The following is a 26,534-nucleotide window of genomic DNA, read 5'->3' as shown; positions in this document are numbered from 1 at the left end:
GTCTGGGAGGGAGCAGCGTAGCTGAGAGCATAGCCCAGCTGAGCGCATCAGAGCAGAGCAGAGTGAAGCAGAGCAGAGAGAGTGATGCACATTCGCCACTGGAGGGATCAAATCTGTGCCATCTGACGCTCAAGGATTTATGGGTTTAGTCAAAATTGCTTTTTCCCACTGTGGAGATTAAGCAACGTGGGGATGTTGTTTAGCCAGACTCCAGCTACTAGCTACCGTCACTGCTACTTCTGCGTCTTATGCTGTTGATGTGTGCGTTGTCTTCTTGTCTGTCAGCCCTGAAGTTGAAGAAGAGAATGTCCCAGGACTGCAAAGCCTTTTCAGCCATGCCAGGAAGTGGGTTTTGACTATCAGAAAGAGGTCTGTCTGTGGGGGAATGAGCACCATGCAGGTGGATGCTGTCCTTGTGCTGATCTGTGTCTATCTGGGAGGGGTGACCGGGAAGGCTGCCCAGCAGAGGGGTCACAAGCTGGAGACCTACAAACAGAGCAGGTAATAAAACACCAACACTCGCTCTTTCTGCCTCTCTCCATTACCATGCCTGGTAGCTGAGATGTGGTTACTTGGCACTGTGCCTGGTGAAGACAGACCATTCACTGACTCTGACCACCAAAATACTGTCAGAACTATGCACATGATCCTTTCTGTCCTTTCATCCTTTTCTGCTGTACTTTCTATCCGCTTAATGAATAGACTGTAAATCTAACCCTGCAAGCACACACAGAGAAAACTGTCATCATGAATCATGTATACTCCATCATCACTTTTCATGTTCAGCGACATTTTGTCCTTTTGTGTGTTGGCATTTGGTTTGTTTTGATTGACATTCTTTAATGGAAAAGGTGAATCTGGATGGTCCTGGACTGGAGCTAGCTTCACCTGATCACCTGACACTGTCCTGTCCTGTATTCTACTGTGTGTGCTGTCTCACCTGCTCTGCCCCCTCAGAACAGGGAAATCATACAAATTCAGACAGGGGATTAGGATAGGCGAGGAAGACCTAAATCTCCATATCTATTTGTGTACTTTGTTTGATGATGATGATGATGCAGAATTCCTTGTTGCTGATCGATGGACACAGGTGGGAATGTCCCTTGTACTTGTGTAACTGGTTGTCAGACTGAGAGTGGAAAGCCTTCAGCTGCCCTGGTAATATAGCACCCAGCAGATCCAGAAGACAAAATGCACGCAAGGTCATCAATAAATACTCTACCAGTCATCCTATATAAAGAGCTACAAGTGACAAGGAATGACAAGGAGGCACTTTGTATGAAACAGTATATTAGACCCGCTTTCATAACAATGTGTTGTACCTACACACAAAAGTATACCTCACTCACAAATATGTTGGCGTAGTTAAGTGCAAAATATATGCTGAGAAGTGGGAGCTAAATCCCACAGAACAGAATAACATCAAGGAGACTTCTGGTATAAAATTGTGATGAAGATGATAAGGCTCGCCCCTACAGTGCTGCTGGATGCCTTTAGCATCACTATCAGCTTTGAGTGATTTAGACCCACTTAATGTATTCCAAAGGCCCTTTCATGTGGTAATCCCACACATGCCTCCTTTAGACACAGTAGGCAAGCCATCACTCTCATGTAATGGGCCCTGCGGGATACTTTCATATCTAGAAAAGCAAACTCTCCTGTCAATCTGTTCAGTGTTTGATTCTACTGATGAAATAAGTGGCTCATGGTGATGATGTTTCAAAATGTTTATTCTCTCTAGGCCTTGGCAAATATATACTGTAAAAGGCCACAGTATATTCCATGTTTCCTGGTAAACAATAACCTAAATCAATAGAATGTGTATTTCAGATTGCTCCACTGAGTGATAGTCATTAAAAGGTTACGACCATCTTCAGCAATGATTAAGAGGACCCTCTAAATCCTCAGAAGCATGTAACACAGACTCAGCTAGACAGTTTACTGCAGTACAGGCATACTCCCTCAGCCCTTACTGACATGTTTCAGGATCAGAAATCCTCTTCAGATTCAAAAGGTAAGAAAGTTAACATGTGCATACCAATGAAAAGGGAGAGGATAGAATGTCTCTTTCTCCCAGGGGCAGTCTACATCAAACCCAATGCTATAAAATCAGGTCTAAATACGATATCACCAGAAGTGTATGTGAAAACATAAGATGGAAATACCACAACATCACAGAGGTAGAGTGCTTTTCCAGAGACACAGCAGAGCAGTGTACAGACAGCCTGTTCTCTAGGCCAGAGAGGGGATTGGAGAGGCATTTCCGCCAAGAGGATTAGTAACCAGCTGCTGGGCTGGACAGAGAGGAGTGGCACCCTTTAAACAGCAGCCCTTGGCAGTTATCACCATGCACCCACCCCTGGGAGTCCTTCTTTTTCTATCACTATCGATGAGTCAGTCAGTATCTTTTCTCTCTATCTGTATGTCTAATCTCTCCCCCCTCTCTCTCTCTCTCTCTCTCTCTCTCTCTCTCTCTCTCTCTCTCTCTCTCTCTCTCTAACTCTCTCTCTCTCTCTCTCTCCACCCCCCCCCCTCTCTCTCTCTCTCCACCCCCCCCCTCTCTCTCTCTCTCTCTCCTCTCTCTCTCTCTCTCTCTCTCTCTCTCTCTCTCTCTCTCTCTCTCTCTCTCTCTCTGTCCCTCTGTCTCTCAGCTCGTGACGCCTCTCAGACCTTCCCTGCCAATGTTCTGCTGCATGCCATATTCCATTAATCCATTTTAGAATGTTTGAATCTTTTTTTCTAATTTTTTGTCATAGACATTTTTTGATCTGTTTGTAGTTGTGACCTGGATAAGGCTGCCTGAAAGACAAGGCTACAGTTGAAACCCTTCAACTGATGCCCTGTTGATATTTTAAGGATAAAATGGTTATGATAGTAACCTAAAATAATTTTATTTGGAATGAAACAATACTTTATGTCAGTACAACTAGTTGAGGATAAAAAAGGATGATGCTGAGTTAAGTCTTTACTAATATTTTGACCACTAAATATGGATGCAGTGCTAGCAGGTTTAGCAGATTGTGTGTCACTACCTTAAGGAAAGAACATCCATGTGTTTTTTCATGAACAGGTCAAGGAGAGAAACATCCAGAATGGAGGGAGGAGGAGGTCACAAGACAGGAAGGTCAGACCTTCACGTGCTAAAACATGGATTGACTTTTAACTAGAGGCCTGCAAATGTTTCACAGATGTAAAAACAACGAAAACACATTTGAAGAAAATTAGGAACTTAAAGTTAATCCTTCAGAATCAAATCTCGTTCATGTCATGACACTAAAATGATTACTGATGTAGCCTTCCGACTCTTTCCACAGCCCTATTCTGAAGAGAAGTTCAGACATGACTAAATCTCCAATGACAAAGTCGGAGCAGCTGCTGAGGATAGATGACCATGACTTCACCATGAGACCAGCATTTGGAGGTAACCATGTCACACCAATAGCCCCTTAAGTCTGTATGTCATATTTCTTTCCATGAAATAACTGTAGCAGTAAGATTAAATACACAATTTGTTAACCTGAGTTAACATGTTATAAACAACAACTTTGCCCACCAATTTTATTCTATATATTTTTTTAAATGCATGATGGTAAAAAGATGTGGATAAGAGGAATTTACCTCACAAGATGCTTCTATTTAACACATTTCAATAACAGACTGCGAGAGAAAACAGCTATGTTGACTACAAAATTCAGGTGAAAAATGTGTATTTACTGTTGGTTACCCTCTGTAAATAGCTTGATGTAAAGTGCTACCCGCAAATCAAGTCTGTTAGATGTATCTTTTCAACATATTGTACTTAGTGTGTTCATTATGGGCTTAGCACTGTATGTGAATGCAGTCTCCATAAGCTCTGTTCACTTCATCACTCAACCAATGGCTTGGTCAATCACCATCAGAGCTTGGTTGGTCTTAAAATAATTTCTCCACTCTCTAGCAGGACTCTTAATGACACCAACATCACAAGCTGTACATGCATTTGCCTCCCAAGTACAGTACATGGTTTGTGTACACAATAATTACTGGTCCAGTGTGTTTTTAGTTCTATGTTTGCTGTAAAGGGATTTGGTTCTTCTGTGGCTCCAAGCAGGATTAAAGGAAAGATAGCTCTGTGCTCCATCCTGCTGTACTGTATTACATAGAAGGGACTGTTATGGCTTGTTCTTGTGAAATATGTTCATGTTGTGCATGCTCCATTTCTTTATTTACACTTGAGGCCAAATATAAAGTCCCCACCACCTGGGTAGCTTAGCGCAAAGGATGAATTATTTGTAGACACTTTATGAGCCTTTACTTTGCAGAACGTGATATTGTGGTTGAGAACACATTTAATGTCAGTTTTATATCTAAATGAGGGTATATATATATATATATATATATATATATATATATATATATATATATATATACATTTGGTTTCAGTTGTGCGTACATTCTGTTTACGCATACTGTATTCTGAATCCAATCAGAATTACAGACATCACACTCAGAATGACCCTCTTTAACAGAGATATTTGAGACCAGAGAGACCTCAATGGCCAGCTCTTAAATGTGAAATCTGTTGGAAGAAGAAAAAAAATCACTGTAAAGAATCCAGATGCTAGGAGGCTGCAGCAACTTTGATCCATTGTGACCTAATTGTATTTGTGTTGCACGGCAGAGGATAGAGAGGAGAGGCTGAAATAGGTCAAAAATAGAATCCAGATCCATGATGGCACAAGCACAGAGCCTGTTCCCTGAAAACCTGCTCGCTATTTGTCTGTGTCTAAAATAGAATTAATACTATGAATTTTATAAAAGCCATTGTGAATCCTGTTGCTCAACACTCCACCATCAGTCTGACAACTCATGCATTCTTAGTGGCCTGTAGATAAAAAACTTCCAAGTGTTGTTATTTTTAATAAGACATGCAACTGGTGTGTTAGTGCAGAAATGGCAGTTATTTGGTCTTTGAAGAAGTATTTATCTTCTTCGTCTGTGTCATTTTAGGTCCCCCTATCCCAGTTGGAGTAGATGTCCAGGTGGAAAGTCTGGACACAATCTCAGAAGTGGACATGGTACATGGGACATGATTATCTTGCTAGCTCTCTTTTATATTGCCTGAAAACATCTGAAAAATACATGAATCTATGTTTCAACCTCATGCGGTAGGTCAGTAAGTCATGCACAAATCCCAAGAATCCCCTCTCTGACTTCCTCTCTCTGCTGTAGGACTTCACCATGACGCTGTACCTGCGCCACTATTGGAAGGACGAGCGCCTCTCCTTCCCCAGCACCAACAACCAGAGCATGACCTTCGACAGCCGGCTGGCCAAGAAGATCTGGGTGCCAGACATGTTCTTTGTCCACTCCAAGAGGTCCTTCATCCACGACACCACCACAGAAAATGTCATGCTGAGGGTCCACCCGGACGGAAACGTGCTGTACAGTTTGAGGCAAGGCCAACTTAGCAGCCTTTACTTTTTACATACATACTGTATGTAGCATATCTAAACACGGTTGTAGTATGTAAAGTACATACATGTTTACATATCAGTCGACTGGAATTCTACTGTTTGTCTGTAACCATAGAGACTAGTATTTAGCAAGAATTTATCACAACAGTAGATACAAGGTCACTGTTCAGTTATTGTTACGGATATTAGTGTAGCAGATGGACAAGCTTGTTGTAATCGGGAGTGAATGCCAACAAACACTCTCTCCTCTCGTCTGCCAGACGTTGCCACTCAACAGATGTAATCAAAGTCAAAGTGTAAACAAGGAGTCAGCCAGGATTGTGACCTTGTGGTCACGCACAGATCACTGATCTGTTTGCAGAGAATATGTTTGTAGAAATGCTCAAAACTAATCTGTCTGCCATGAATCTGTCTCAACAAGAACCGCTGGCACCAGGATGTGTTTGCTAATGTGTTTACTGATGATGATAGGTCTATTTATTTAAGAGACTTGCCTCAAACTAAAATCGGGGAATGATTTTAAAAAAAAGATAAAACTCTAGGTTACCAAGAACTGTAGGTAGTTTATCAGACCAGGCTGGGTCAGATAATGATCTGATCATGTTCTTCTTTTGTTTCCAGAATCACAGTCACAAGCATGTGCAACATGGACCTGAGCCGTTTCCCGCTAGACACTCAGACGTGTTCCCTGGAGATAGAGAGCTGTGAGTGCTTTTAATTAATCAATTACCTAACTGCATTGATCACTTTAGGGTCATTATTTGGTCAATTAGAGCGTTGTCTAGTTCAAATGCAAACTTTACTTAATCTCACCGTACAAGTTCAAGATCAAGTTCAAGTCTTTTATTTGTCAGGTATACAGAACAACACAAGGTCAGACTGGGCACTGAAATTCTTAAGACAAAACAACGCAAGCACCTGGCATAACATAACATAAGTACACAGAACATCATTTACATCTATGCTGAGCTTAAATAAGTGAAACTTCCTAAATATACAGATAGCAATAAATATTTGACTATACTAACCCTAATACTAAAACTTCCTAAATTACTGACAATAAATAATACCCTAAATGCACATAAAACCTATTTCAACCCTATAACCTATACTAACCTAAGTGGAGTACAGTACAGTGGAGTACAGTACAATAGTGCAAAATTGCAGATCAGTGACTATGTCAATAACCATACAGGAGCCTGGTGGCGAGGTACAGTGAGGTACAGTAGTACAATGCCTCATGCGATATATACCTAGCCATACGTTTAGATGAAGATTTTAAAGGTCTATTCAGATCAAATCTAAATCCTTTTCTGATAATATATTGTACAATATCACACACCGATAGCTGATGATAGTAATCTGAGCGAGTTTCTCCCTAGATGCATATACGGATGACGATCTCATGCTGTACTGGAAGAAAGGGAACGAGTCATTAAACACAGACGAAAAGATCTCTCTCTCCCAGTTCCTCATCCAGAAATTTCACACCACCACCAAGCTGGCTTTCTACAGCAGCACAGGTACACCCCAATTCACCTTCACTCTGAATCGTTGACACAAAATACATTACCTGTAGATCAGTAATCAACAGTTCTCCTTGTGGGATTTAAGAAACTTGAATAGAACCATGTAATTGTTTAAATGTTTTATTCTAAGAATTTCCAGTGTATTACAAAACAGAAAAACTCCTTCCTGTATTGATGTGTCATCCTCTCTCCCACCTCAGGCTGGTACAACCGTCTGTACATTCACTTCACCCTGCGGCGCCACATCTTCTTCTTCCTGCTACAGACCTACTTTCCCGCCACCCTCATGGTCATGCTGTCCTGGGTGTCCTTCTGGATCGACCGCAGAGCCGTGCCTGCCAGGGTCCCTCTGGGTAGGACACCCTACCCACTCGCAGGCTTTGGACAGGTCTCCTAAGAAAGCTTGGTAGCATTAAGTGGATAGATGTTACCTCTTGGTAACATTGAGTCTAAGAATAAGCTACTGTAGAAGAGTGCTGCACCATATTTTGAGCTGTATTTTCATTAAGATCACCTACCTTACGGTATATTGCCAAACTTGTCGAATAGTCCTTGTTTTTCCACTGCCTGTCTATCTCAGGGATCACCACCGTGCTGACCATGTCCACCATCATCACCGGCGTGAATGCCTCTATGCCCAGGGTGTCCTACATTAAGGCAGTGGACATCTACCTGTGGGTCAGTTTTGTCTTCGTCTTCCTCTCCGTCATAGAGTATGCAGCCGTCAATTACCTCTCAACTGTACAGGAGAGGAAAGAGAGGAAGCTAAGGGAGAGGGTGAGTGGAAAAAAGATGTTATATTTGTCATGTACTTCCTCCAAGTTAATTTATTGAACTGTTGAACTGATCTGAATATTTGCGTGTCATGATTGCGAAAAGTAGTTTTTCAACAGTTTACATGCATTTCCCTTACATGCTTTCTAGGGAAAACGTGATATGAAGCTGATTTTCCAAAAAACGATATTGGTCTGGTCAAATGTAATCAAATGTTATTATCAGGATTTATTTTTAGGTTTGCATCTGGGGTGCAATATTGCTCAAGTTAAGTTTTTCTTCCATCTGCTGTATTTTCGTGGCATATGGAGCTAAACTGAGTATGTTGCCTGAAGAAGTACATTTTCCTCACAAACATCCTGTTAGAACTTATCCTTATGTGATGCCCTAGTTAAAAAATCTTATGTAAGGAGATGTGTCCCTTCAAGTCCTCAGATTTATGAAAAATTAGTTAAAAGTTATCATCTACCTCCTGTCTCCCTCAACAACATAAACAAATACACATACTGTATATAAAACACATTTTCTTCCTTTTTGCAGTTGCCATGCACCTGCGGCATTGGCAACCCTGATGATATGATGACAGACCCCCAGATCACAGGCTACACCACCATGGAGGTCAACGCCACAGGGAATTATGGGATGCCGGAGAACGGCAGCCGCCAGGAGCGGATGCTGGCCCAGGTGGCGCTGGGGGACCCTCAGATCACGGGTCAGGTGAGGAGCTCCAGAGGATACGTCAACATCTGGATTGACACCCACGCCATAGACAAGTACTCCAGGGTCATCTTCCCAGGGGCCTACGCTCTCTTCAACATCGTCTACTGGTCCATCTACTGCTAACCCTGGGCCTCGTGTTCGTCTGGCCCCTGTGTGACTCACCCAAGGCAAACTCGGGAGAATAGGGACCATGTCAAAGACTCTGGAGCCCAGGCGACTACACTACCTTGACAAAGGTCCTCAAGGAGAGAAGGACAACATGCTTGTTTTGGTTTCCTTTTGAGTTTGAGAGAGACTGACAAACTGTTTATAAATGCAAGGTGAACTTTGCCTTCTTGACCCAGCCTCTTAAACTCATCAAATCAGTTCTTAATTTATTTTTCAGTGTGTGTGTGTGTGTTTGCATGACAACAGAAAATGCAAGGGGTTCGGTTGAATTCCTATTCACATGTAACTTCATTGGACTAGAAGATTATTTCAGTTTGTGAATCTTAAAGTTGAAGAAAACGTATAATGTATTTTGTTGATGTTGGTAACAACAAGAGGCAACAGATGTCAAACTGAAAGTCAAATCCGTTTGCAAAGGGGTGTAAACTGGACAAGGCCCTTGGACTGTATGTAACAGCAACACTCCCAGATGCCCCAGTAACTATTAATCAGGTGGTAAGTTTCCTTTTTGTTTTAGCGGTTCAATAGAATAACATTGTTAAATAGATGCTCCCTTTTTCTATAAAAGAAAATAACAATAGCTTGTCTTTTTAAGCAATTACTGTATCACTTAAATCACTCATCCACTCAATAATAACACTGGCATAAAAGGTGTGGATTGTTTGCCTTGACAATGAAAGGACATGACACAAAAAATAGGAAAAGCACAATTGTTCTCTAATTTCAGCTGTAAACTGAGTTTGTGTAATAGTACTGTACAAAAACAATGAATTGAATACTGTAAATCCACTTAAATCCTTGATAATCATAAGTATTTTTTGTTACAGGTATTTTGTACTACTGAAGCGCATGTCCTTATGTGTAGTTGGGCTTTGAGGTACATTGTACTAGTGGTTATGTATTAGCATTGTCTTTAACATTTTGATACATCTGAATCAGGTAGATATTTTCTTATAGCCACATAATGGATATTTATTGTCTTACTGCAAAAATCCTGATGCATCAATGTCAGTATTATCTCTCAACACAAGCAACATTTTGTTAATTATCAAACATTTAAATAAATGTGATGTTTTTTTGGAGAGAAAAGAATGTTACTAAATTACTAAAAATTGAAAATTCTACAACCTGTACAACATGATATCCCATACTTTACAGATGAGTCAAGGACACACTTCTACAGCCCTATGAGTCTATGAGCAGCAAACATCAAATCTTCATAACATCTTAGGCAGCTTGATGCTAATTGGAGAAGTTTCTAGTATCAGTTATTAATTCATTGTAAATGCAAAGAGTTAATAAATGTAATTTCTTTTTATGGTCATTGAATGTTTAAAATGTAAATGTATTCTTTATTCATGATGAAGTCAATCCACAAGTGGTAGAACAGTGTTTCAGGGCAGCTTCTTGGCAGTGTCAATGCCACTGGTTCCAGCCTCCTGGGTCAGTGTGGCCTGGGTCAGTGTGGCCTGGGTCAGTGTGGCCTGGGTCAGTGTGGCCTGGGTCAGTGTGGCCTGTCTGAAGGCCTGTCTGACCCTCTGCAGCAGCTCAGGGCAGCACATCACGTCTACTGCAGTCATGGCCAGAGCCTTGGCTGTCCTCAGGGTGTACATCTGGGCCTTCTCTGCACCTGAGGACGGGCAGGAAAATAAAGATACCCCAGAGTTTATCAGAAGACCATGACATATGATATTGCACTGTTACTTTATGACAAATCATAGACTGTGGATGCGACCGTGCTGCAGCTCATTGGTCACGCAGCCAACTCATGACTAACACTGCGGGCATTCAGCCATCTCCACCCAAGAAACACTACTGATGGCTGACATTTGAACGCTCCGACCAGGAGGTGAGTGCAGGCGTACCTGCAGCAGTAGTGTACTCCTTAGTGTGGTTCAGGGCATCAGAGCCGATGTAGAAGAAAGGATGGATCCCAGGAACAACAAACGATACGTTCCCAAAGTCAGTGGAACCTGAGAAGACGCACGAAAATGTCCTGCTCTTAAAACTCCAATCTCGGTTGAAAAGATTGCAAAAAGCAATACCTCGGTATTTATTGTATGCACTGTGTATCACTCTCAAATCCACACTGTGTTCTGGCCTTCGATGTAACATCTGTTTATGCAATATTTCTCACCGGAAAAGTTGCGTGGCACCTCCTCGAACTGAACTCCCAAGGCCCTCCCGTTCTCCACATACAGCTGTTCCAGTGTGGAGTTAGGGAGAATGTTGCAGTAGGCGTGATGTGGATAGGTTACCTCCACCTACAAATAGGAGATTGTACTCATGGCCCATCAAGATTTTAAAAGTAAATACATGTTTCAGCAGGGTTTAAATCTAAGGAGCCCAGACTAAAGTAACCATTTTAACAGAACTAAACAATGAAGCTTAACAAAAGGTCAGATGCCAAAGACAGAGAATAAGCTATTTTGTGCATGCTCACTTGGCAGCCTGTTGCCATGGCAGCAGACCTGAAGCAAGCCTCGGCCTTGGCTTTGAGCACATCCAGGTCTTTGAAGAGTGGCGTGCGCAGGTAGAACTCCAGCTCGGTGTAGTCCGGGATGATGTTAGGCTTCACACCGCCATGTTTGATGATGCCTGGAGGAGAACACACAATGAGAGAACACAGGTTGCAGATGAAAACCAGGGCAGATAACACACATTTACATTCCATTTAGTCATTTAGCAGACGCTCTTATCCAGAGCGACTTACAGTGAGTACAGGGACATTCCCCCCGAGGCAAGTAGGGTGAAGTGCCTTGCCCAAGGACACTTCATTGGGCAGGGTTGGGAATTGAACCAGCAACCTTCTGATTACGAGCCCGATTCCCTTAATGCTCAGCCACCTGACTCCACGAGGGCATGTATACGAGCAACGTGTGAAACACTGAATGAAACAGACTCAATTATGGTAAAGAAATGTTCAGGTAAAAAGTATAGTACAGTATCAACAAACCACCCCACTCCTGGTCACCGTGTCTCTAGTAAGTAAGCCCCCCCCCCCACCCCCCCGCCCCCCCTCACCATGAAGCCTCCAGTCAGGCTTTATCTGCTGCCGCAGGGCAGACAGGTTGCTGTAGGCCAGCACAGCTGCATCCAGGGCGTTCACCCCTTCCCAGGGGTATGCTGCCGCATGGGACGCCTTCCCATGGTACTTCACTGTCACGCTGAGACACAAAATGGAGGTTAAGGGTAGCTAGGGTGATGTTGACTTTGACTGAGAACAAGCTGCATTCAAATGCTTTACCACAAAGCTATTCCCACCTTTGTTTGATCTAACATAGATCTGAAAACAAATCTTACTCTATGATGGACACACAAGGCAAAAAGGCTACGTCTTGCTGAGCGGGGTGGGCCATGAAGACCAGGTCCATGTCTTCAAACGCTCCAGCAAGGATCAAGTCAACCTTCCCCCCTCCTTCTTCTTCTGCTGGGGTCCCCATGACGGTGACCTTACAGGACATAGTTAGTCACTCAAAGTCGTATCAAATTAAGTGCCTGTCTATTATATACCCGAACTGAAGGTTATACATTCTGATGTGTTGTATCTGTTTTCAGCCATTTAATTCTGATAGTGAAAAATTGTATTGCACTAATTGTAAGTACAGTAAATGTTCACATGCTTACTTTTGGCTATTTACCTTCAAACGGAAGGGAAGATCTGGTTCACCTTCCAACGCATCTTTTAGCCCCAGTGCAGCTGCAACTCCAACCTCTGCTATGAGGTTGTGCCCACATGCATGCCCAATGCCTGGCAGTGCATCGTACTCGCAAAGAAAGCCTACATTCAAAATACTGTCACCCTCCCTGCCACCACAAGGACCCCACGTCGCCAAAAATGCTGTTGCTAGTTTATAGTTGGTTACAACGGACCATGATGTATCTTCAGTGAAAAAACGCACTAGTCTGTCGTGGGATTGTTTCTCGTCATTTGCGAGTTCAGGACAGTTCCACAAATCTCGACTCAAAGCGAAAAGTTTGTCTTGATTTTTGTCAATAGATTGTTGTATTTTGTCTTTGAACACTTTCTTACGAGACTGAATGTCCTGAGCCATGACAGAATTTCAAATTGTTCATACCACAATACCAGCGTAAGGGTTTGATTGGTGCTTCCAGACAATGCAGAACACCTTGTAAAAGTTGAAAGTTGTTTATATTGTTCTTTTTCTATAGCAAATGACAGCTCCGTATGCAATTGGGGCGCACATACTCTTTCGCCATCTAGTGTGTGGAGTAAGAACAATTCTACATTATTGTCGTGTCATGGTCGTCAATATTTCATTAATGCCAAATGCCATTTTTTTTTTACTTGAGATATTATTTTAAATAATTGTTTTATTTATTAACATGTTAAATAGATCTTAAAAACAGCAAAACATGTTCCATCCTTTTCCATGATGACACTAGAGGGACTCAGTGTAGCATGCATGCGCCATTGGAAAAAGTGTACTCGCCACATTTATTTCTGTATTCATTTGTTAAACAGGACAGGAGACTATGTATTGCTAACCTTTTGTAAACCTAAAAAATCAAAATGTTAAAGAAACCAATTCATGTATGCTGAGTACTTCCAATGGTCACTGCCAATGATAAGACTGCTGTAGTTAACTGTGAAGTACCTCAGGATGAGGCTATCTGAGTGAGTAGAGATTGACCCAACAAGCTCAATTAAGTGACACATGAATAAAAGCAATGCCCTACAGCTGTCACACACTATGGCTGACAACCCTTGTGTGTGTGCGTGTTTGAGAAGGACAGAGAGAGAGTGAGAGTGTTGCATGTGTGTGTTTGTGGGTTTTTAAGTACAAGTCTAAGACAATGTGTTTGCATAAACAGGCTTCCTGTGTGAGTTTGAGGTTAATTGGGGTCTCAGCCAGTCACAAGGGGGGATGTTGACGAACAGCACAAATCAAGCTGTCATGAAGACTGTCTTCTGACAGGAGCTGTCAGTCAGCTGTCTTTAAGCCCCAGTGCCAGTGTCACTCTCTATTGTGTGTCAATTAAGGGTTCACTGAGGGAGTCACCCATGTGGTTGCTTTTGTTTTATTCAATGATTTGATTAGTGGACATCTGTGTCATTTCACATCCCCTCTTTGTTCATTGTTGTGCTTATGATGAGTCGTTGAAGTGGTCATCTGATCTGTTTAACAGACAAAACGTAATCTTTCTTGAGCTTCTTAAATCAAGACATCCGTATTCCAGCTTTTCAGTCCTAAATTATGTATTATTACCCATGGTATTAACCTCCAGACAGACCTGAACGTGACGTCTGCCTCTGAAGTAGAGGTGTTGAAAATTCAACGCCACCTCAACTGGTGAAAAAACACCTTTCTTTAAATCAAACTGAGTAGGAGGCAGTGACAGCTGAAGGTAGTGTCAGAAACAAAAGCCTTTGGTTTTAGAGAATGAACTGACATTTACAAAATTCAATATCTGAAGTAACCTATGACATGTCACCTCGATCTGGTTGGAGAAGTTTTGAGAGGTGTCATGGAAGCTGGAGTTAAGTGGGTGGTGTTTAATGCACATACAGGCGTCACCGCATCAGAAGCTCCCATGGGAGTAGTCTGATGACAGACAGACTAATGCTGTCTCCACGCAAAGAGATGAGAGGGAACAATGAGTGATAAACTTGTGTGTGTGTATGTCTGCTTTTATGTTTGTGTGTTTGACAGGGACCCAAGTGTTGACATGAGCCTCATGTGTACCTTAGTGATCTGTCAGTGTGTGTCAGCATTGCCAGAAATGATCAGATCCCAATCCTCCGAGTATACCTCTTTTAAACAAACTAGAGAGGGTACCATTTCTGGGGAAATTGTGAGGTGTGCTTGCGTCGGTTGCAGATGGGTTAATTATTTCTTTACATAAAAATGCATACTTATTATTTATTAAGATTGCATAGATTTAAAAGTATACATTTGTTGCTGCTCATTTACATACATAGCTATTTGTCTGTCACCAACAAAGTAGTGCATACATCGACAGCGTTTTAAATTTGGGAAAATAGATAAATCTAAGTAGAACTAGCACAGTCTTGTTTTGCATTTCAACCACGTTTCCTGCGATAAGTAGAGCTACCACAGTCTAGCTACACATTTCAACCACGTTTCCTGCTATGACAGAATAGATGTTGAGGTTAGTAGTCTCACCAATTGAAAAACAAATCTCTTTAGATTTTCTTAGTGTGTGTGCGTGTGTATGTGTGTATACCCATGTTTGTTTTGGTGTGTATATATGTGTGTAAGCACGCACATGCATGTGCATGCATATATGAGTGTGAAAGTGTGTGTATTTTTGCACTCTGCCTGAGACTGGCCATCCTATCATTTATCACATCAGTGCACAGAGAGAGAGAGAATATCACACCTCTTTCACTGCAGCTGAAATGCATTCACACGTCTGATTAGTCTGTGGTACCTAGTGGTCGGGGACCATAGGGGGACTCTTCCTGTAACATGCCTGTCTCAGAGAGGTCCGGAGGACAAAGTAAAGAAGCCCTTAGGACAACGTTTTCCAGAAGAAAGAAAATAAAGCTCAAACATAAAGCTCGCCCGAAACCTCAGCATTTACATTGTGATGCAAAATCACGCTTCTCTCTCCTCATTTAAATCTATGCCTGGGATTATTTTTCTTTTGTACCTGCATTATAATCTGCTGTGGATGGTGTCTCTCAGCCTGCTTACTAGGGGCTCATGCAGCTGCCCCGTAACTCCCAGCCCACTCCTGGAGAGTCTTCTTTCTTTGTGAAGCTGGAAAAAATGCCCCTGTCAGTCTCAATAATGTCAGCCTTTGTTGAGAGTCTGGCTGAACCATGTGGTTGTGGGTTGTAAGGCCAAGCAGGGCAGGGGAGAGCCCCCCCCTCCCTTCACACAGCCAGTGTGAGCAGAGTAGGGGGAGAGAGAGGAAGACCAACCAAACGGGTCTCTGAAAAAGGTTAGCAGGGTCTTATGGGTAAGCCTGGAGTGCAGAGACAAAAACAAGCCTCAAGTGGGATCTAAGAGGTAGTGGTGCAGTAGTGTCAGACCATTTATTTACCACTTGTTTCTATTTGGAATATTGCATATACCCACACATTTATTTAGAAGGAAGAGTATCTTCTTCTAGTCTTTTGTGTAAAACAGAGGGGATAAAAAGTTATATTTGGTTTATTTAAGGTTGCTTGAAGGTGGATTTATTGTTGATTTAAGTCCTCCAAACCCCATTAATAAAACATCCCTTGTGCCGCTGGGCTAGGCAGTGCCGTGCAACCACATTCAGGGTGGACAAATTAAACAGGTAATGCTTTATCATCCTGAATACTAATGGGCGCGTGCATTCTACCACACAGTAGTGTTTACTCCCCCAGCTGCTGATCGTGGCAAGCCAGGGTCACCCAGTCTGGGCAAGTGTCTGAGGCCTGTCAGTGCATCCTCAAGTGGACTCTACTGCAAGGCTGTCTTACCAACTAGATTAAATAGCTCAGTTTTTTTTCTTCTCTTTTCTTTCACGGAATCAAAGGCACAGCCAGAGCTGGGACTGCAGGCACACACAAACACACACAACCACACATAAAACACACTTGCTCACAAACTCACACATGTGCAATTACAAAAACACATAGCCACACACACATACACAGCCATCCCACTCTGAAGCCGGTCAACATGTCAGCTGGAAAGCTTGAGTGCTAATTGGTTGCTCTCCCATGGGAACACTTGAGACCTCCTCATGCTGCTCTGTGGCTTCGAGCTAATGTGATTGGCTACGGCTGGCCTTTCCATCCATACTCCTGAATAATACACATAGTTAATATTCTATCCTCATTGAAGTCTCGTCATAAGTCGTGCTGAGAAAAGAAGTGCAATTTCTATCAGCCTTCCTTGACATTTTAAAATATGTATTGGGATACTTTCGATGCCAATTTAGACACTGTTCAGTCCGAGCTTATAGTTCAATTTGTTTCCTTTATTACCTGTTCTCTTCATCTGTGAATGTTACACATGTGCTTAACTAATTTAATTATATTTTTATTGCTGATATCTGCAAGGAAGATTATAAATGTGTATCTGAATCTGCAACGTCATAATTAATATCCTTTACAGTAATGATGCACACAAAAAATGATACCCTGCATGATAAGCATGTCTGGTTGAAAATCGATATAACAACTCATTATTAAACATTTACTTATGAATTGATGCCTAACTGGACCTTCAAGCAGACAACCAAAAAATCTGTGGCTATTTACACCACAATATTATGGTTCTACCCTTTGGCTCTTATTTTGGTTGTTCACAATATGTGCTTCATGTTTTGGCTACTCGCAATGTTTTTGGGGCTATCTAGTTGTTATTATCAGTGACCTATGGAAAAGCTCTCTCTTGGAAGTCGCTTTGGATAAAAGCGTCTGCTAAATTAATAAATGTAAATGTGATATGGATATTTATTTAGAATGGTTTTGCAGTTCCACCAACTAGTTGGCATTTATTAGAATTGATAGATTAACATGTTACAGCTGATATATTGTACAGCTCCTACTTACATGTTATGATTTTTGGTGTTAGGTTCTGTATCTATTTAGAGGTAAATCGATTACTACTATCCTCAAACCAGAATTGCTCACACTTGGAGTCCTAATGGGGTGCACTGTGATTAGGTGTAAACTGGGGATATTTATGTAGACAAACGGAAATTTGAAATTACACACCAGGGTTACTACATCCCAATAGGGAGATCTAATCAGACATTTGATGACTAACATAAAACTGTCTGAAAGGCCATCGCAGAATCAGGCAATGATAATTTCACAGGAAACTGTGACAATGGTACTCACCACAGGGCCCTCTTCACAAGCTGATTAAAAATGGAAACTAATGGCATTGAAATGGAGCCTATTGTGAGCTTGGCTTCCTGCAATCAGCAATTACTGGGAAGATTTAGCCTAATAACAGTCTTATTCACACTGTGTGCAGCTACTAGGAGTGAAAAGAGCCAGACTTCACACCATCCCACTCTTTTATCTCGTGTTCCGGTGTGACGATACTCAACTTCGTGTTATAACTGAAAACATTTGGCCGTGATATTTGTGATACAATTGTTTATTTCAGAGTCTACATTTTCCCTTTCTCTCCTATGCTGTTGAGGTCAAGATTTCATTATTTTCTGTCACTCATCTTTCAAACAATATAAAATCCTGGAAACTACCCTCTTTTGATACTGTTAGAGGAGAGACTGTTTTGCATTCAAATAAAAGGATGATAAAACAACATAAGTGGAGAAAGAACCTTCAAAGGACGATTCCAATTTCCTAATATTCTAGATTGTGATCCTGCATTTTTACCGCCAAACTGTGACATTAAACTGACTTTGTCCCTAGCTGCCCCAAAGCTCGTACATCATTGTCATGATGCCTTCTAGCACACACACACACACACACACACACACACACACACACAAACACACACACACATACATATATATAGAGAGAATAATTATCAGTTAGAGAGAGTCAGATAATGACTAAGCACCTTAACGTCTACACTGATAAAGTATCGTAGGGGCATCAAATTCCCATTTGGGTTTAATGAAAAGTGCAGTATGTTGATTTTCCTTTTGGGAACAGGTGCCCTTGTTTGACTATAACTGACTTTGATTAATCAGCCACATGTTACCAATAATCTCCATGGCAATGGAAGCTGTGCTGTTTGACCTTGCCCATGGACACACAACAGAGTGGGACCAATGGGGTTCACATTTGAAGTCAAACTAAATGCATGACTATGACCTTGTCTCTGACTTTAAGAATAGTTTTTCGGCTTACATATGTGTCTTTTGAGGGATGATATATACTCTATAGCCCTCATGAGTATTTCCACGCAACTCAGTTTGAACACAGTGTGTGAGAGTCTCAACCTAGTTTATGGGAAAATAACTGTTGTGGTATAAATGGGGTCACGTTAAGAATGCATACCAATTACTTTTTCCATCTGGCCCAGCCAATGTTAATCTTATCTTTCAATTGACCACTCACAGGGGAAAAGGCAGGTTGACTTACACATTTGTTGTCACGGTGAGCATGCCAAGCCTGTCACAGAACAAGCATTTTTTCATCGCTTGTGTGCATTCTGTATTATCTGCAGTTGGGTTATCTTCCCTCTTCTCCCTGGGTGTCAGAAAGCTGCTGTCAGAAGAAGATGCCTTTGTTGCAGGTGTGATTCAACCTATGACCTATGACATCAGACACCAAGAAATACTATGGCAGACAAACGTTAATAATATGATATGAATAGTTGACTAGATGTATGCCATTAGTTCAAAATGTGTTCAAATTACAGAAGATTGGCTGCGTGGAACACTAGTAAGCCTATGTGACTTATCCTTCAGAGAGCATTGCTTCTCAAGCATGTTTTGTTTTTTAAACAAAAACCTGCCTGTGTCACACATGGCTCAGAGATATAAAACAAACATATACACCTCAGGTTTCAGCTGCATCAGTCAGATAACCAGACCTGAGATTTGGCTCAGTCAGTCACATAAGGACATAGTCATTTCTAACTACCATTATAATTTTTTTTACTGTTCTGACAGGGTTCTGTCTGCTTCTGTGATTACAGCTGGAGGCGTGTACGGCAGCTAACAGAGCCATGATTTCTAAGTGTGTCTCTGTGTAGTGATAGGGGCTCCATTTTCACCTCCTGGACCAATTGTTATGTCTGAGTATCATTGATTTCATCTCCAACATCAGGCTGGGGACAGGGAAAAGATTACAGAGGAGTAGATTGCTTTCAGAGGGGATCCCATACTTACTAATGCTGCCTGGTATCAATCCCCACTGGGCTATAATGTTCAGAAATTCAAAATACTATAACAGCTTGTGTTTCCGTTGAGGACAACAACATCCTGGAGGTTGGAGTTAATGTGCAGGCTTTGAGCACAGTCAAAATAAGGTATCTATTAAAAACCATTGCTTTGATGCTAATTTCCTTCCAAGGTGTGTAAACCTTCTAGGAAACCTGTGGCCTTAAGATACTGCTCTCTGTTTCCATGTATACACAGGTTGTGATGTGTCGTTTAGTTCCCCAAGCTTTAGAACAACTAAATCACTAGCTGTCTCGCTTTCTTATCTTGCAATGGGCCTAAGAGGCTACTGCACATTTTTTAATTGATGTTAAATACTGTCAGCAATTAATTTGTTTGGGTTTTAAGTCCTCACATACATTTTGTTTGCTCAAAGTTACTTTCTTTTGAGGTTTGTCACCATAAAGTATTTCAATTTAAATGTCAACTTTTTTCATCAGACTAAAACCGAGAGAGAGAGTAGTGCAGGATATGTATTTTAAAAAGGTGTTCACCTTTCAGCTCCAGGCTAAAGTTCTAACTACTGATATTTCAAAACTCAAAGCTTATGTGGTTCTCAATTACCACGATTCCTATCTTCTTTGTTGATGGGTCCTAAATATAAAGAGCATCACATCGATGTGAGAGAACTTGGTGATCGAAAGAAAAAATTGGGGTTGTTTGAAGTAAACAAACAGACTGTGCTTTGACTTTAAATGGTTGGATGGATGAGGAACGGTTAGAACTCCAAAAGTGGAGTTAACATTATTCACTAAATTCACCGAAGTACATTTTATATATTTGATAAATGTAGCCAAGTAACATTATTCATTTCCTAAAAGTTCAAATGCATGCAACCAGAGCACCAATGATGTTCATGCAAAAAAAAACTACATATAAATCACATTTTACAACTTTTCCTCCTTCTGATGAGAAGAAGGAATGATTCCAGCCAGGTGAGTGGACTGTGTGCGTCACGCCAGTCAGGTCCATTAGGTTCTCAGTCCATCTCCTCCCCAACTGCAGCTGGGACTGGAGCTAATGAATAATTCTCTGCTTGTGAATCAGCAGCCTGCGGGTCAGGACAGGAGAATATAATATGCACAAACCTTTCTGGGGAATGGTTAGGTGACGATTTCCTACAGTCGTAACTTGTATTGTACAGTTTATATGTACACTGACAGATAGTCACTGTGAACTAACTCTGAACTGAAAGCACCCAAAGGAACAACCACACCCCTGCGTTCCAATTTGAACACCCTTTGTAGAACACAGTTACAAACATTTCATATATGTATGATCAAGGTATTAAAGGTTTATTATAGTACTACAGTGTTTGGTTAACTCATACAGCAGATGTACTATGTCACATAGTACACAAGTGGTGATGATAAGTTGTTAAGGCAAATGATAAACCAAAGACTTTAGCTGAAACCCTGTCTTCTCTACCAAAAATTCTTGGATCTCAAATGGTTCTGTGAAGTCCCTATGTCTTAAAGAATTTAACATTTACTTTGTAGGTCATGGCCATTTTTCTCTGTATGTTACTCTTTCTCCCACTCTTCTCTTCATTTCCATTCCTCACTTTCTCTATCTCTTTTTCCCTAAGGCGCCAGCCATCTCTTTCTCTCTCTCTATTGGCTCTCAACACTCCAGGTTAGACAGACATCTGTCTTTGTTGACATTCTCTGTTCTCCTCAGTGTGTATCCTGTCATCTGCTGTTTGCCTGCACCTTATGTGACATGCTTCCTTTGCTCAAGGAAGCCATGAAGAAAATCATTGGTGTCGGCATCGTGCACATTGACGATGCCAGAATGAGACTTTCCTGTGCGGAACCGTTCAATTTAACCATGCAGATGTGAATCAGAAACTAAAATATTATTGATTGAACATTTTTGACCATGGAATTTCTAGAGTAAGGATGTCATGACTGTTTTTTTTTTCGTCACGCAGTTCCATTTCTATAGATGCAAACCCTGAGGAGGCAGCTGCTGAATCCTCGTCATTACTACTGTGTTCTCCAGTGATAAGAGGGGCTTTTATGTGGCCAAATGGGGCATGAAGGAATCTTTTCCTACTGACCGTGACAGCCCGGTGTTACCAAGTCAACTTTCAGCTGAGTCAATCCCTCTTGCTCTGTTTAGACACTGCGAATTATAACCATTCTGAAGTGCTCAATCTGTGTTTCTTCTGCTCATCAGCTCATCCTCTTGGACTGCTGCCAATGGTTGCAGGAAGTATTTGATGATTTAACTCCCATCATTTTCATTCCAATCTTGGCATGAAGCAGATCTCTATTTATAAGGTGTTGGCAAAAGAGGGGGTGCAGTGGCATGACGGCCCTGATAATATGATGGGAAGCTCCTTCCTCTTATATCATCTCATTATATGGTGTGTCTGCCATCCTTCAATTTCAATAGCGTTGGACAGATTTATTTTTTCCTCTCAGTCGTGACCAATTCAATGTGGTTAGACACTGCGGCAGAGCTCTGCTAATGGGTCAGAATGGTACACTCTGAGAGTTTCAGTGTTGTTCTGTCACCAACTTGATGTTGTTTAAGTTGTCAAGGGCTTTTACAGGTCAAGGCACACAAACACCACTAATTAGCTTAATGAGGCCAGAAGTCCAGTTTATTTGACATAATTGGCCTGTGAAGTGTATGATGACTCTCCATTGAAGATGGCTGGCTGTATGTAGAAGCTTTTTTTTGCAGAAAAGATTAACATAAGAAGAGATGGTAAATTGTAAAACAAATATTTCAGCACAGATATTGAAATGTTTTCTGTTTAAGCACTTATACCCCCATTTCAATCTATCAAACTCACAGCCCTCTCCCATCTTCCTCTTTGCTATACTGTTCATTGTTTTCCAACAACCTCCATTTTGCTTAGATTAAGATATTTAAATTGTATGAAAGCACTCCCTATCTGCTGTACATCTTAATATGACCTGGGTATCCTTACAGCTACTCAAATGTATTGATTTCTGTGAGTTTTTGGTGCTGTTTTTATTTGTAGACCAATGTGTTCTAAACACAGTGGAATCAATAAGAACATTTGATTTGAAAATAATCTATATTTGTTCACCCAAAGGAAATACCAGAGTTTTAGACATAAACAACAAAACTGTGCTCACTTCAAAAACCTGTCATCACACTCGCACACTCAAAGAAAAAAAAACACAATCTCACAACCAACCATATCGGCAATGGTGGCTATTTGGGGTGTGATATGGCTTTGATTGGAGATGGCATTGAAAATGAAACTACATGTTGCCATGACAGCAGCCAGAACAGGTTCTTTGTCATTTTGGAGCATCACATAAAGCACTATGGCTGTTTGAAGCTTTTTTTCAGTCGTAGGCTTTGTTGATGACACCTGGTATGTATGACAGTAGCAAAGCGTAGAACTGTGCTTGAGTGCTGCAGTAGAGACATAATTTTCCCAAATTAAAGCAGATGAATCGATCCATGTTCAACTATTTAGGAATCTAAAAGAAAATTTGACAACTTGTTTTAATATTTTCTTGAGAGGCCACATTTAGTAGAAATTATGTTTTTAACTTGTTTGTGACCTCACACATCAACTGACAGACTGGCTGACACTTTGAACGGTTGGTTCTTAAGTTGTTCCCTGCTCAATTCAACCTTAAAACTTGCATCCACATGTTAACATTGGACACAAAGACTAACCTCCTGAATTCACACAGCCAATGAGCTGTGACATAAGAGAACTAGGTTTCCAGAATGTTGCGTCACTAAATGCCATGCTATTATGGCTAGGAAAATGTTTATAATTTGAAAGGGGTGTGTTGGGAGTGCATGGTGGAAGTAATGTTGCAGCTGTGCTGTTCACAGAAAGTAGGCTATATTCAAACCCTGCAAAAAAGCCACAAATATCTTCTTTTCTATCCATTTTAAAAAGAGCATTTAAACATAACATGACGTGTCCACTCAATATTTATTTTATTGTACATGTATGGTCATATGACTTACAAACAAGGACAACGTATTATTATTGTTCGATGTTCATCAGTGCCTCGTGGTGTAGGTAGCCTACTTGTCGCGCCGCTGAAACACCTAAAACCACGTGACACACGCGCACAATGCAGCGCCTTATAAATAATAACACCACGTCTCAAACAGAAATATCGCTGTGTCCTGCCTTCCTTCACAGTCACGAGAAGCGCATAATGCCATAAAACTTCCATCAATTAACTGATACAGCTAACCGACTTCAGAAAGATCAGCACTTTGAGGCAACTATTTAAAATAAAAATGATTCCGAAGACTGGACAATAGGACAAATCGTTTTTGACAATTTTGATCTGGCATTAAGAGTGTGGCGTGCACCAACTGAAGTTCTTTGTGCAAGAAATGTAAAGGTAATTACATTTTTTTTCTTCATTTAAAACACGGATTTACTTTGGATACATTTGATACAACTTGTTGTTTTCCTGAATAAGCTATTATTTAAGTATTTAAAAATATGTAGGGCCTATTTAAATACAAAATGTCGTATCAGTAGGCTAACTAAACATTTATATTGTACGTTATTTAACTCAACATGTTTTAATTACTTTGTTATTGCTGACAGCCAATTATCCTAAACTATTGCTCGGAGTGATTACTGTTTTTCATCAAGCATTTTATTTTCAAGGACATGCATCACACACGCATAACATTGTGGATATTTGATCCGCACACACCGGAAAATGGATAACATGTAGAGCTCTGGAAGAATTTCAGAAATCATAGACATGGTCTCCCTAGATGCAATTTAAATTTGATTGTTGCTTTGAAACCTGGGTTCATGATTAATTAATCAACCCTCATTAATTAATAGCAAAGCTTGTTTGCCCTACATATTCTTCCTCAAGCAGGACAGAAGGTCAGATATGGGTCTCAATCATTGTCATCGACTGTTCACTTTCCCACCGTCTGAGTTACAGCTGCTGTAGTCAGCTGGTTAATATGGGGATTCCAGTCATAACCCCCATTGTCTCCCCACATGATGAGTTGACCATACACTTATCCAGCCTTTGTTAAGTTTTAGTTTTATGATATACTAACTGTAAAAGTTTTGAAAGTTATAAATATATGTTTAATTCTGGTTCACGTTATTATTCTTTTTTTCTTCTTTATTTCACAACTCATAGTTATACACCATATCATTTACATCAGCAGTTGAGCAGCCATGAAGTCTGCTCTGGATGGAATTGCCGATACCACCTTCAGAACCCTCACAACAGGACTCCAGTACCTGGGTTCCAATGATGCCAGCTATGATGACACCTCCATTGCCTATAATGTAGCCAAAACAAAATTATCTTTACAGAAGCCTCAGTCTGCCTCTCTCGGCAGCAACTCCCTCCCCGTATTAGGACCTGGAGACGAGGACCTTATCTTCCATGGCTTCCTTTCTGTTTTTCCAACCAATGTCTCTGACTTACTGGGCAATGGGACTTCCATGGGGGTAGAAGGCAGTGGCGTGGTTCAGTGTGGGGAGGACTCTATGGACATGGAGTGCTTTATGATCCTGAGCCCCAACCAGCAGCTCGTGGTTGCCATCCTGGCCCTTACCCTGGGGACCTTCACGGTCCTGGAGAACCTCATGGTGTTGTGTGTGATCCTGCACTCTCGGTCCCTGCGCTGCCGGCCTTCCTACCACTTCATAGGTAGCCTGGCTGTGGCCGACCTGCTGGGCAGCGTCATCTTCGTCTACAGCTTCCTGGACTTCCATGTGCTCCACAGGAAAGACAGCACCAATGTTTTCTTGGTTAAGCTGGGCGGGGTCATTGCCTCATTCACAGCCTCTGTGGGCAGCCTGTTCCTCACTGCTATAGACCGCTATATCTCTATCCACAGGCCGATGGCCTACAAGCGCATAGTCACAAAGACCAAGGCCATCATCGCCTTCTGTGTGATGTGGGCCCTCTCCATCATTATTGCGATGCTCCCCCTGCTGGGCTGGAACTGCAAGCGACTGAACTCTGTGTGCTCAGACATATTCCCTCTCATAGATAAAAAGTACCTGATGTTCTGGATTGGGGGGGCAAGCGCACTTGTCCTCTTCATAATCTACGCCTACATGTACATCCTTTGGAAGGCACACCACCATGCCGTGCGCATGCTCAGCCGCAGCTCTCAGAAGAGTGTGGTAGTCTACACTGCAGACGGCACCAAGGTCCAGACAGTAAGACCAGAGCAGGCTCGCATGGACATCCGCCTGGCCAAGACCCTGGTGCTCATCCTTGTGGTCCTCATTATTTGCTGGGGCCCTGTCCTGGCCATCATGGTGTATGACCTGTTTTGGAAGATGAACGACTTCATAAAGACCGTTTTCGCCTTTTGTAGCATGCTTTGTCTACTGAACTCCACCGTTAACCCTGTAATCTATGCTCTAAGGAGCAAGGACCTGCGCAGGGCTTTCCTTGGTACCTGCCGGGGGTCAGGCCAGCCTCTAGACAACAGCGCAGAGTCCGGGGATGGCCAAAACAGGAGTGTGAGAGGCTTAGCCAACAAGGCCACAGCTGGCTGTGTAAAGACTACAGTGAAAGTAGCCAAAGTGAATCTGTCTGTTTCCACTGAGACGTCAGCTGAGGCAGTCTGACCTTGTTGTGAGGTGAACACTGTAGAACTGTGGGCCCTGCCCTGGGGAGACTTCTGTCCTCCAGCTTCCCCAAAATAAAGCACTGCACTGTGAGATGTGCCAAAACAATGAACTGTAGATTTAGTAACTCATTGAGTAAGTTTAGATTGAAGGAAACAGTCCATGTGGAAATACAATGTTTCAATTAGTCAATTGTCTTAATTGTAAATATATTTATGTTAAAATATGTTATACATTGTAAAAACTGTGAACTGTGCTGTGAAGTTTGTTACCTGTGAACCTGTTGTTGGACTTGACTGTACATCAACTTCCAAGTGAGTGGTTTCTCTGAACAACATAATTTAGAATTGTGATGGTTTCAATTGGTCATAGTGATAAAGTAAGCTATGAAGTATGACACCGTTTTCATAGTGTTTCTTTGCTGAATGACGCACAGTTGTATGTTCGCGCATTGCAATA

General features: G+C 41.6%; 3 protein-coding genes across 3 annotated transcripts; 2 read left to right on the top strand and 1 right to left on the bottom strand.

Moving 5' to 3' along the window:
* Positions 1-51: 51 nt before the first annotated feature.
* On the top strand, positions 52-9,930 carry LOC146299863 (gamma-aminobutyric acid receptor subunit rho-1-like). Its single transcript, XM_084677125.1, has 10 exons — positions 52-501; positions 3,071-3,124; positions 3,315-3,421; positions 4,990-5,057; positions 5,212-5,435; positions 6,078-6,160; positions 6,839-6,979; positions 7,186-7,338; positions 7,566-7,762; positions 8,300-9,930. The coding sequence occupies exons 1-10, from the start codon at positions 386-388 to the stop codon at positions 8,600-8,602; spliced, it is 1,446 nt and encodes a 481-aa protein (XP_084533251.1). The 5' UTR covers positions 52-385; the 3' UTR covers positions 8,603-9,930.
* A 48-nt stretch (positions 9,931-9,978) lies between these two features.
* LOC146299862 (xaa-Arg dipeptidase-like) lies at positions 9,979-12,807 on the bottom strand. Its single transcript, XM_084677114.1, has 7 exons — positions 12,289-12,807; positions 11,951-12,099; positions 11,672-11,814; positions 11,091-11,245; positions 10,785-10,911; positions 10,513-10,620; positions 9,979-10,277 (listed from the first exon to the last, which is right to left on the bottom strand). The coding sequence occupies exons 1-7, from the start codon at positions 12,700-12,702 to the stop codon at positions 10,042-10,044; spliced, it is 1,332 nt and encodes a 443-aa protein (XP_084533240.1). The 5' UTR covers positions 12,703-12,807; the 3' UTR covers positions 9,979-10,041.
* An 11,831-nt stretch (positions 12,808-24,638) lies between these two features.
* On the top strand, positions 24,639-26,349 carry LOC146299861 (cannabinoid receptor type 1A-like). Its single transcript, XM_084683271.1, has one exon. The coding sequence runs from the start codon at positions 24,660-24,662 to the stop codon at positions 26,073-26,075; it is 1,416 nt and encodes a 471-aa protein (XP_084539397.1). The 5' UTR covers positions 24,639-24,659; the 3' UTR covers positions 26,076-26,349.
* The last annotated feature ends 185 nt before the right edge of the window (positions 26,350-26,534 follow it).

The sequence above is a fragment of the Hypomesus nipponensis genome, chromosome 3, assembly GCF_054491055.1.
Source record: "Hypomesus nipponensis isolate SF chromosome 3, ASM5449105v1, whole genome shotgun sequence".
Taxonomy (NCBI): domain Eukaryota; kingdom Metazoa; phylum Chordata; class Actinopteri; order Osmeriformes; family Osmeridae; genus Hypomesus; species Hypomesus nipponensis.
The sequence above is the reverse complement of the archived record's forward strand: the minus strand, read 5'-3'. Positions and strand labels throughout refer to the sequence as shown.

Excerpts from the sequence above, each read along its gene's own strand:
- LOC146299863 (XM_084677125.1), top strand. The coding sequence starts at position 386 with ATGAGCACCATGCAGGTGGATGCTGTCCTTGTGCTGATCTGTGTCTAT. Across the intron at positions 5,058-5,211 it reads CAATCTCAGAAGTGGACATG|GACTTCACCATGACGCTGTA; the intron begins GTACATGGGACA and ends TCTCTGCTGTAG. Across the intron at positions 7,339-7,565 it reads GCCTGCCAGGGTCCCTCTGG|GGATCACCACCGTGCTGACC; the intron begins GTAGGACACCCT and ends TGTCTATCTCAG.
- LOC146299862 (XM_084677114.1), bottom strand. The coding sequence starts at position 12,702 with ATGGCTCAGGACATTCAGTCTCGTAAGAAAGTGTTCAAAGACAAAATA. Across the intron at positions 11,246-11,671 it reads GCCTGACTGGAGGCTTCATG|GCATCATCAAACATGGCGGT; the intron begins GTGAGGGGGGGC and ends GTTCTCCTCCAG. Across the intron at positions 10,278-10,512 it reads GGAGTACACTACTGCTGCAG|GTGCAGAGAAGGCCCAGATG; the intron begins GTACGCCTGCAC and ends GCCCGTCCTCAG.
- LOC146299861 (XM_084683271.1), top strand. The coding sequence starts at position 24,660 with ATGAAGTCTGCTCTGGATGGAATTGCCGATACCACCTTCAGAACCCTC.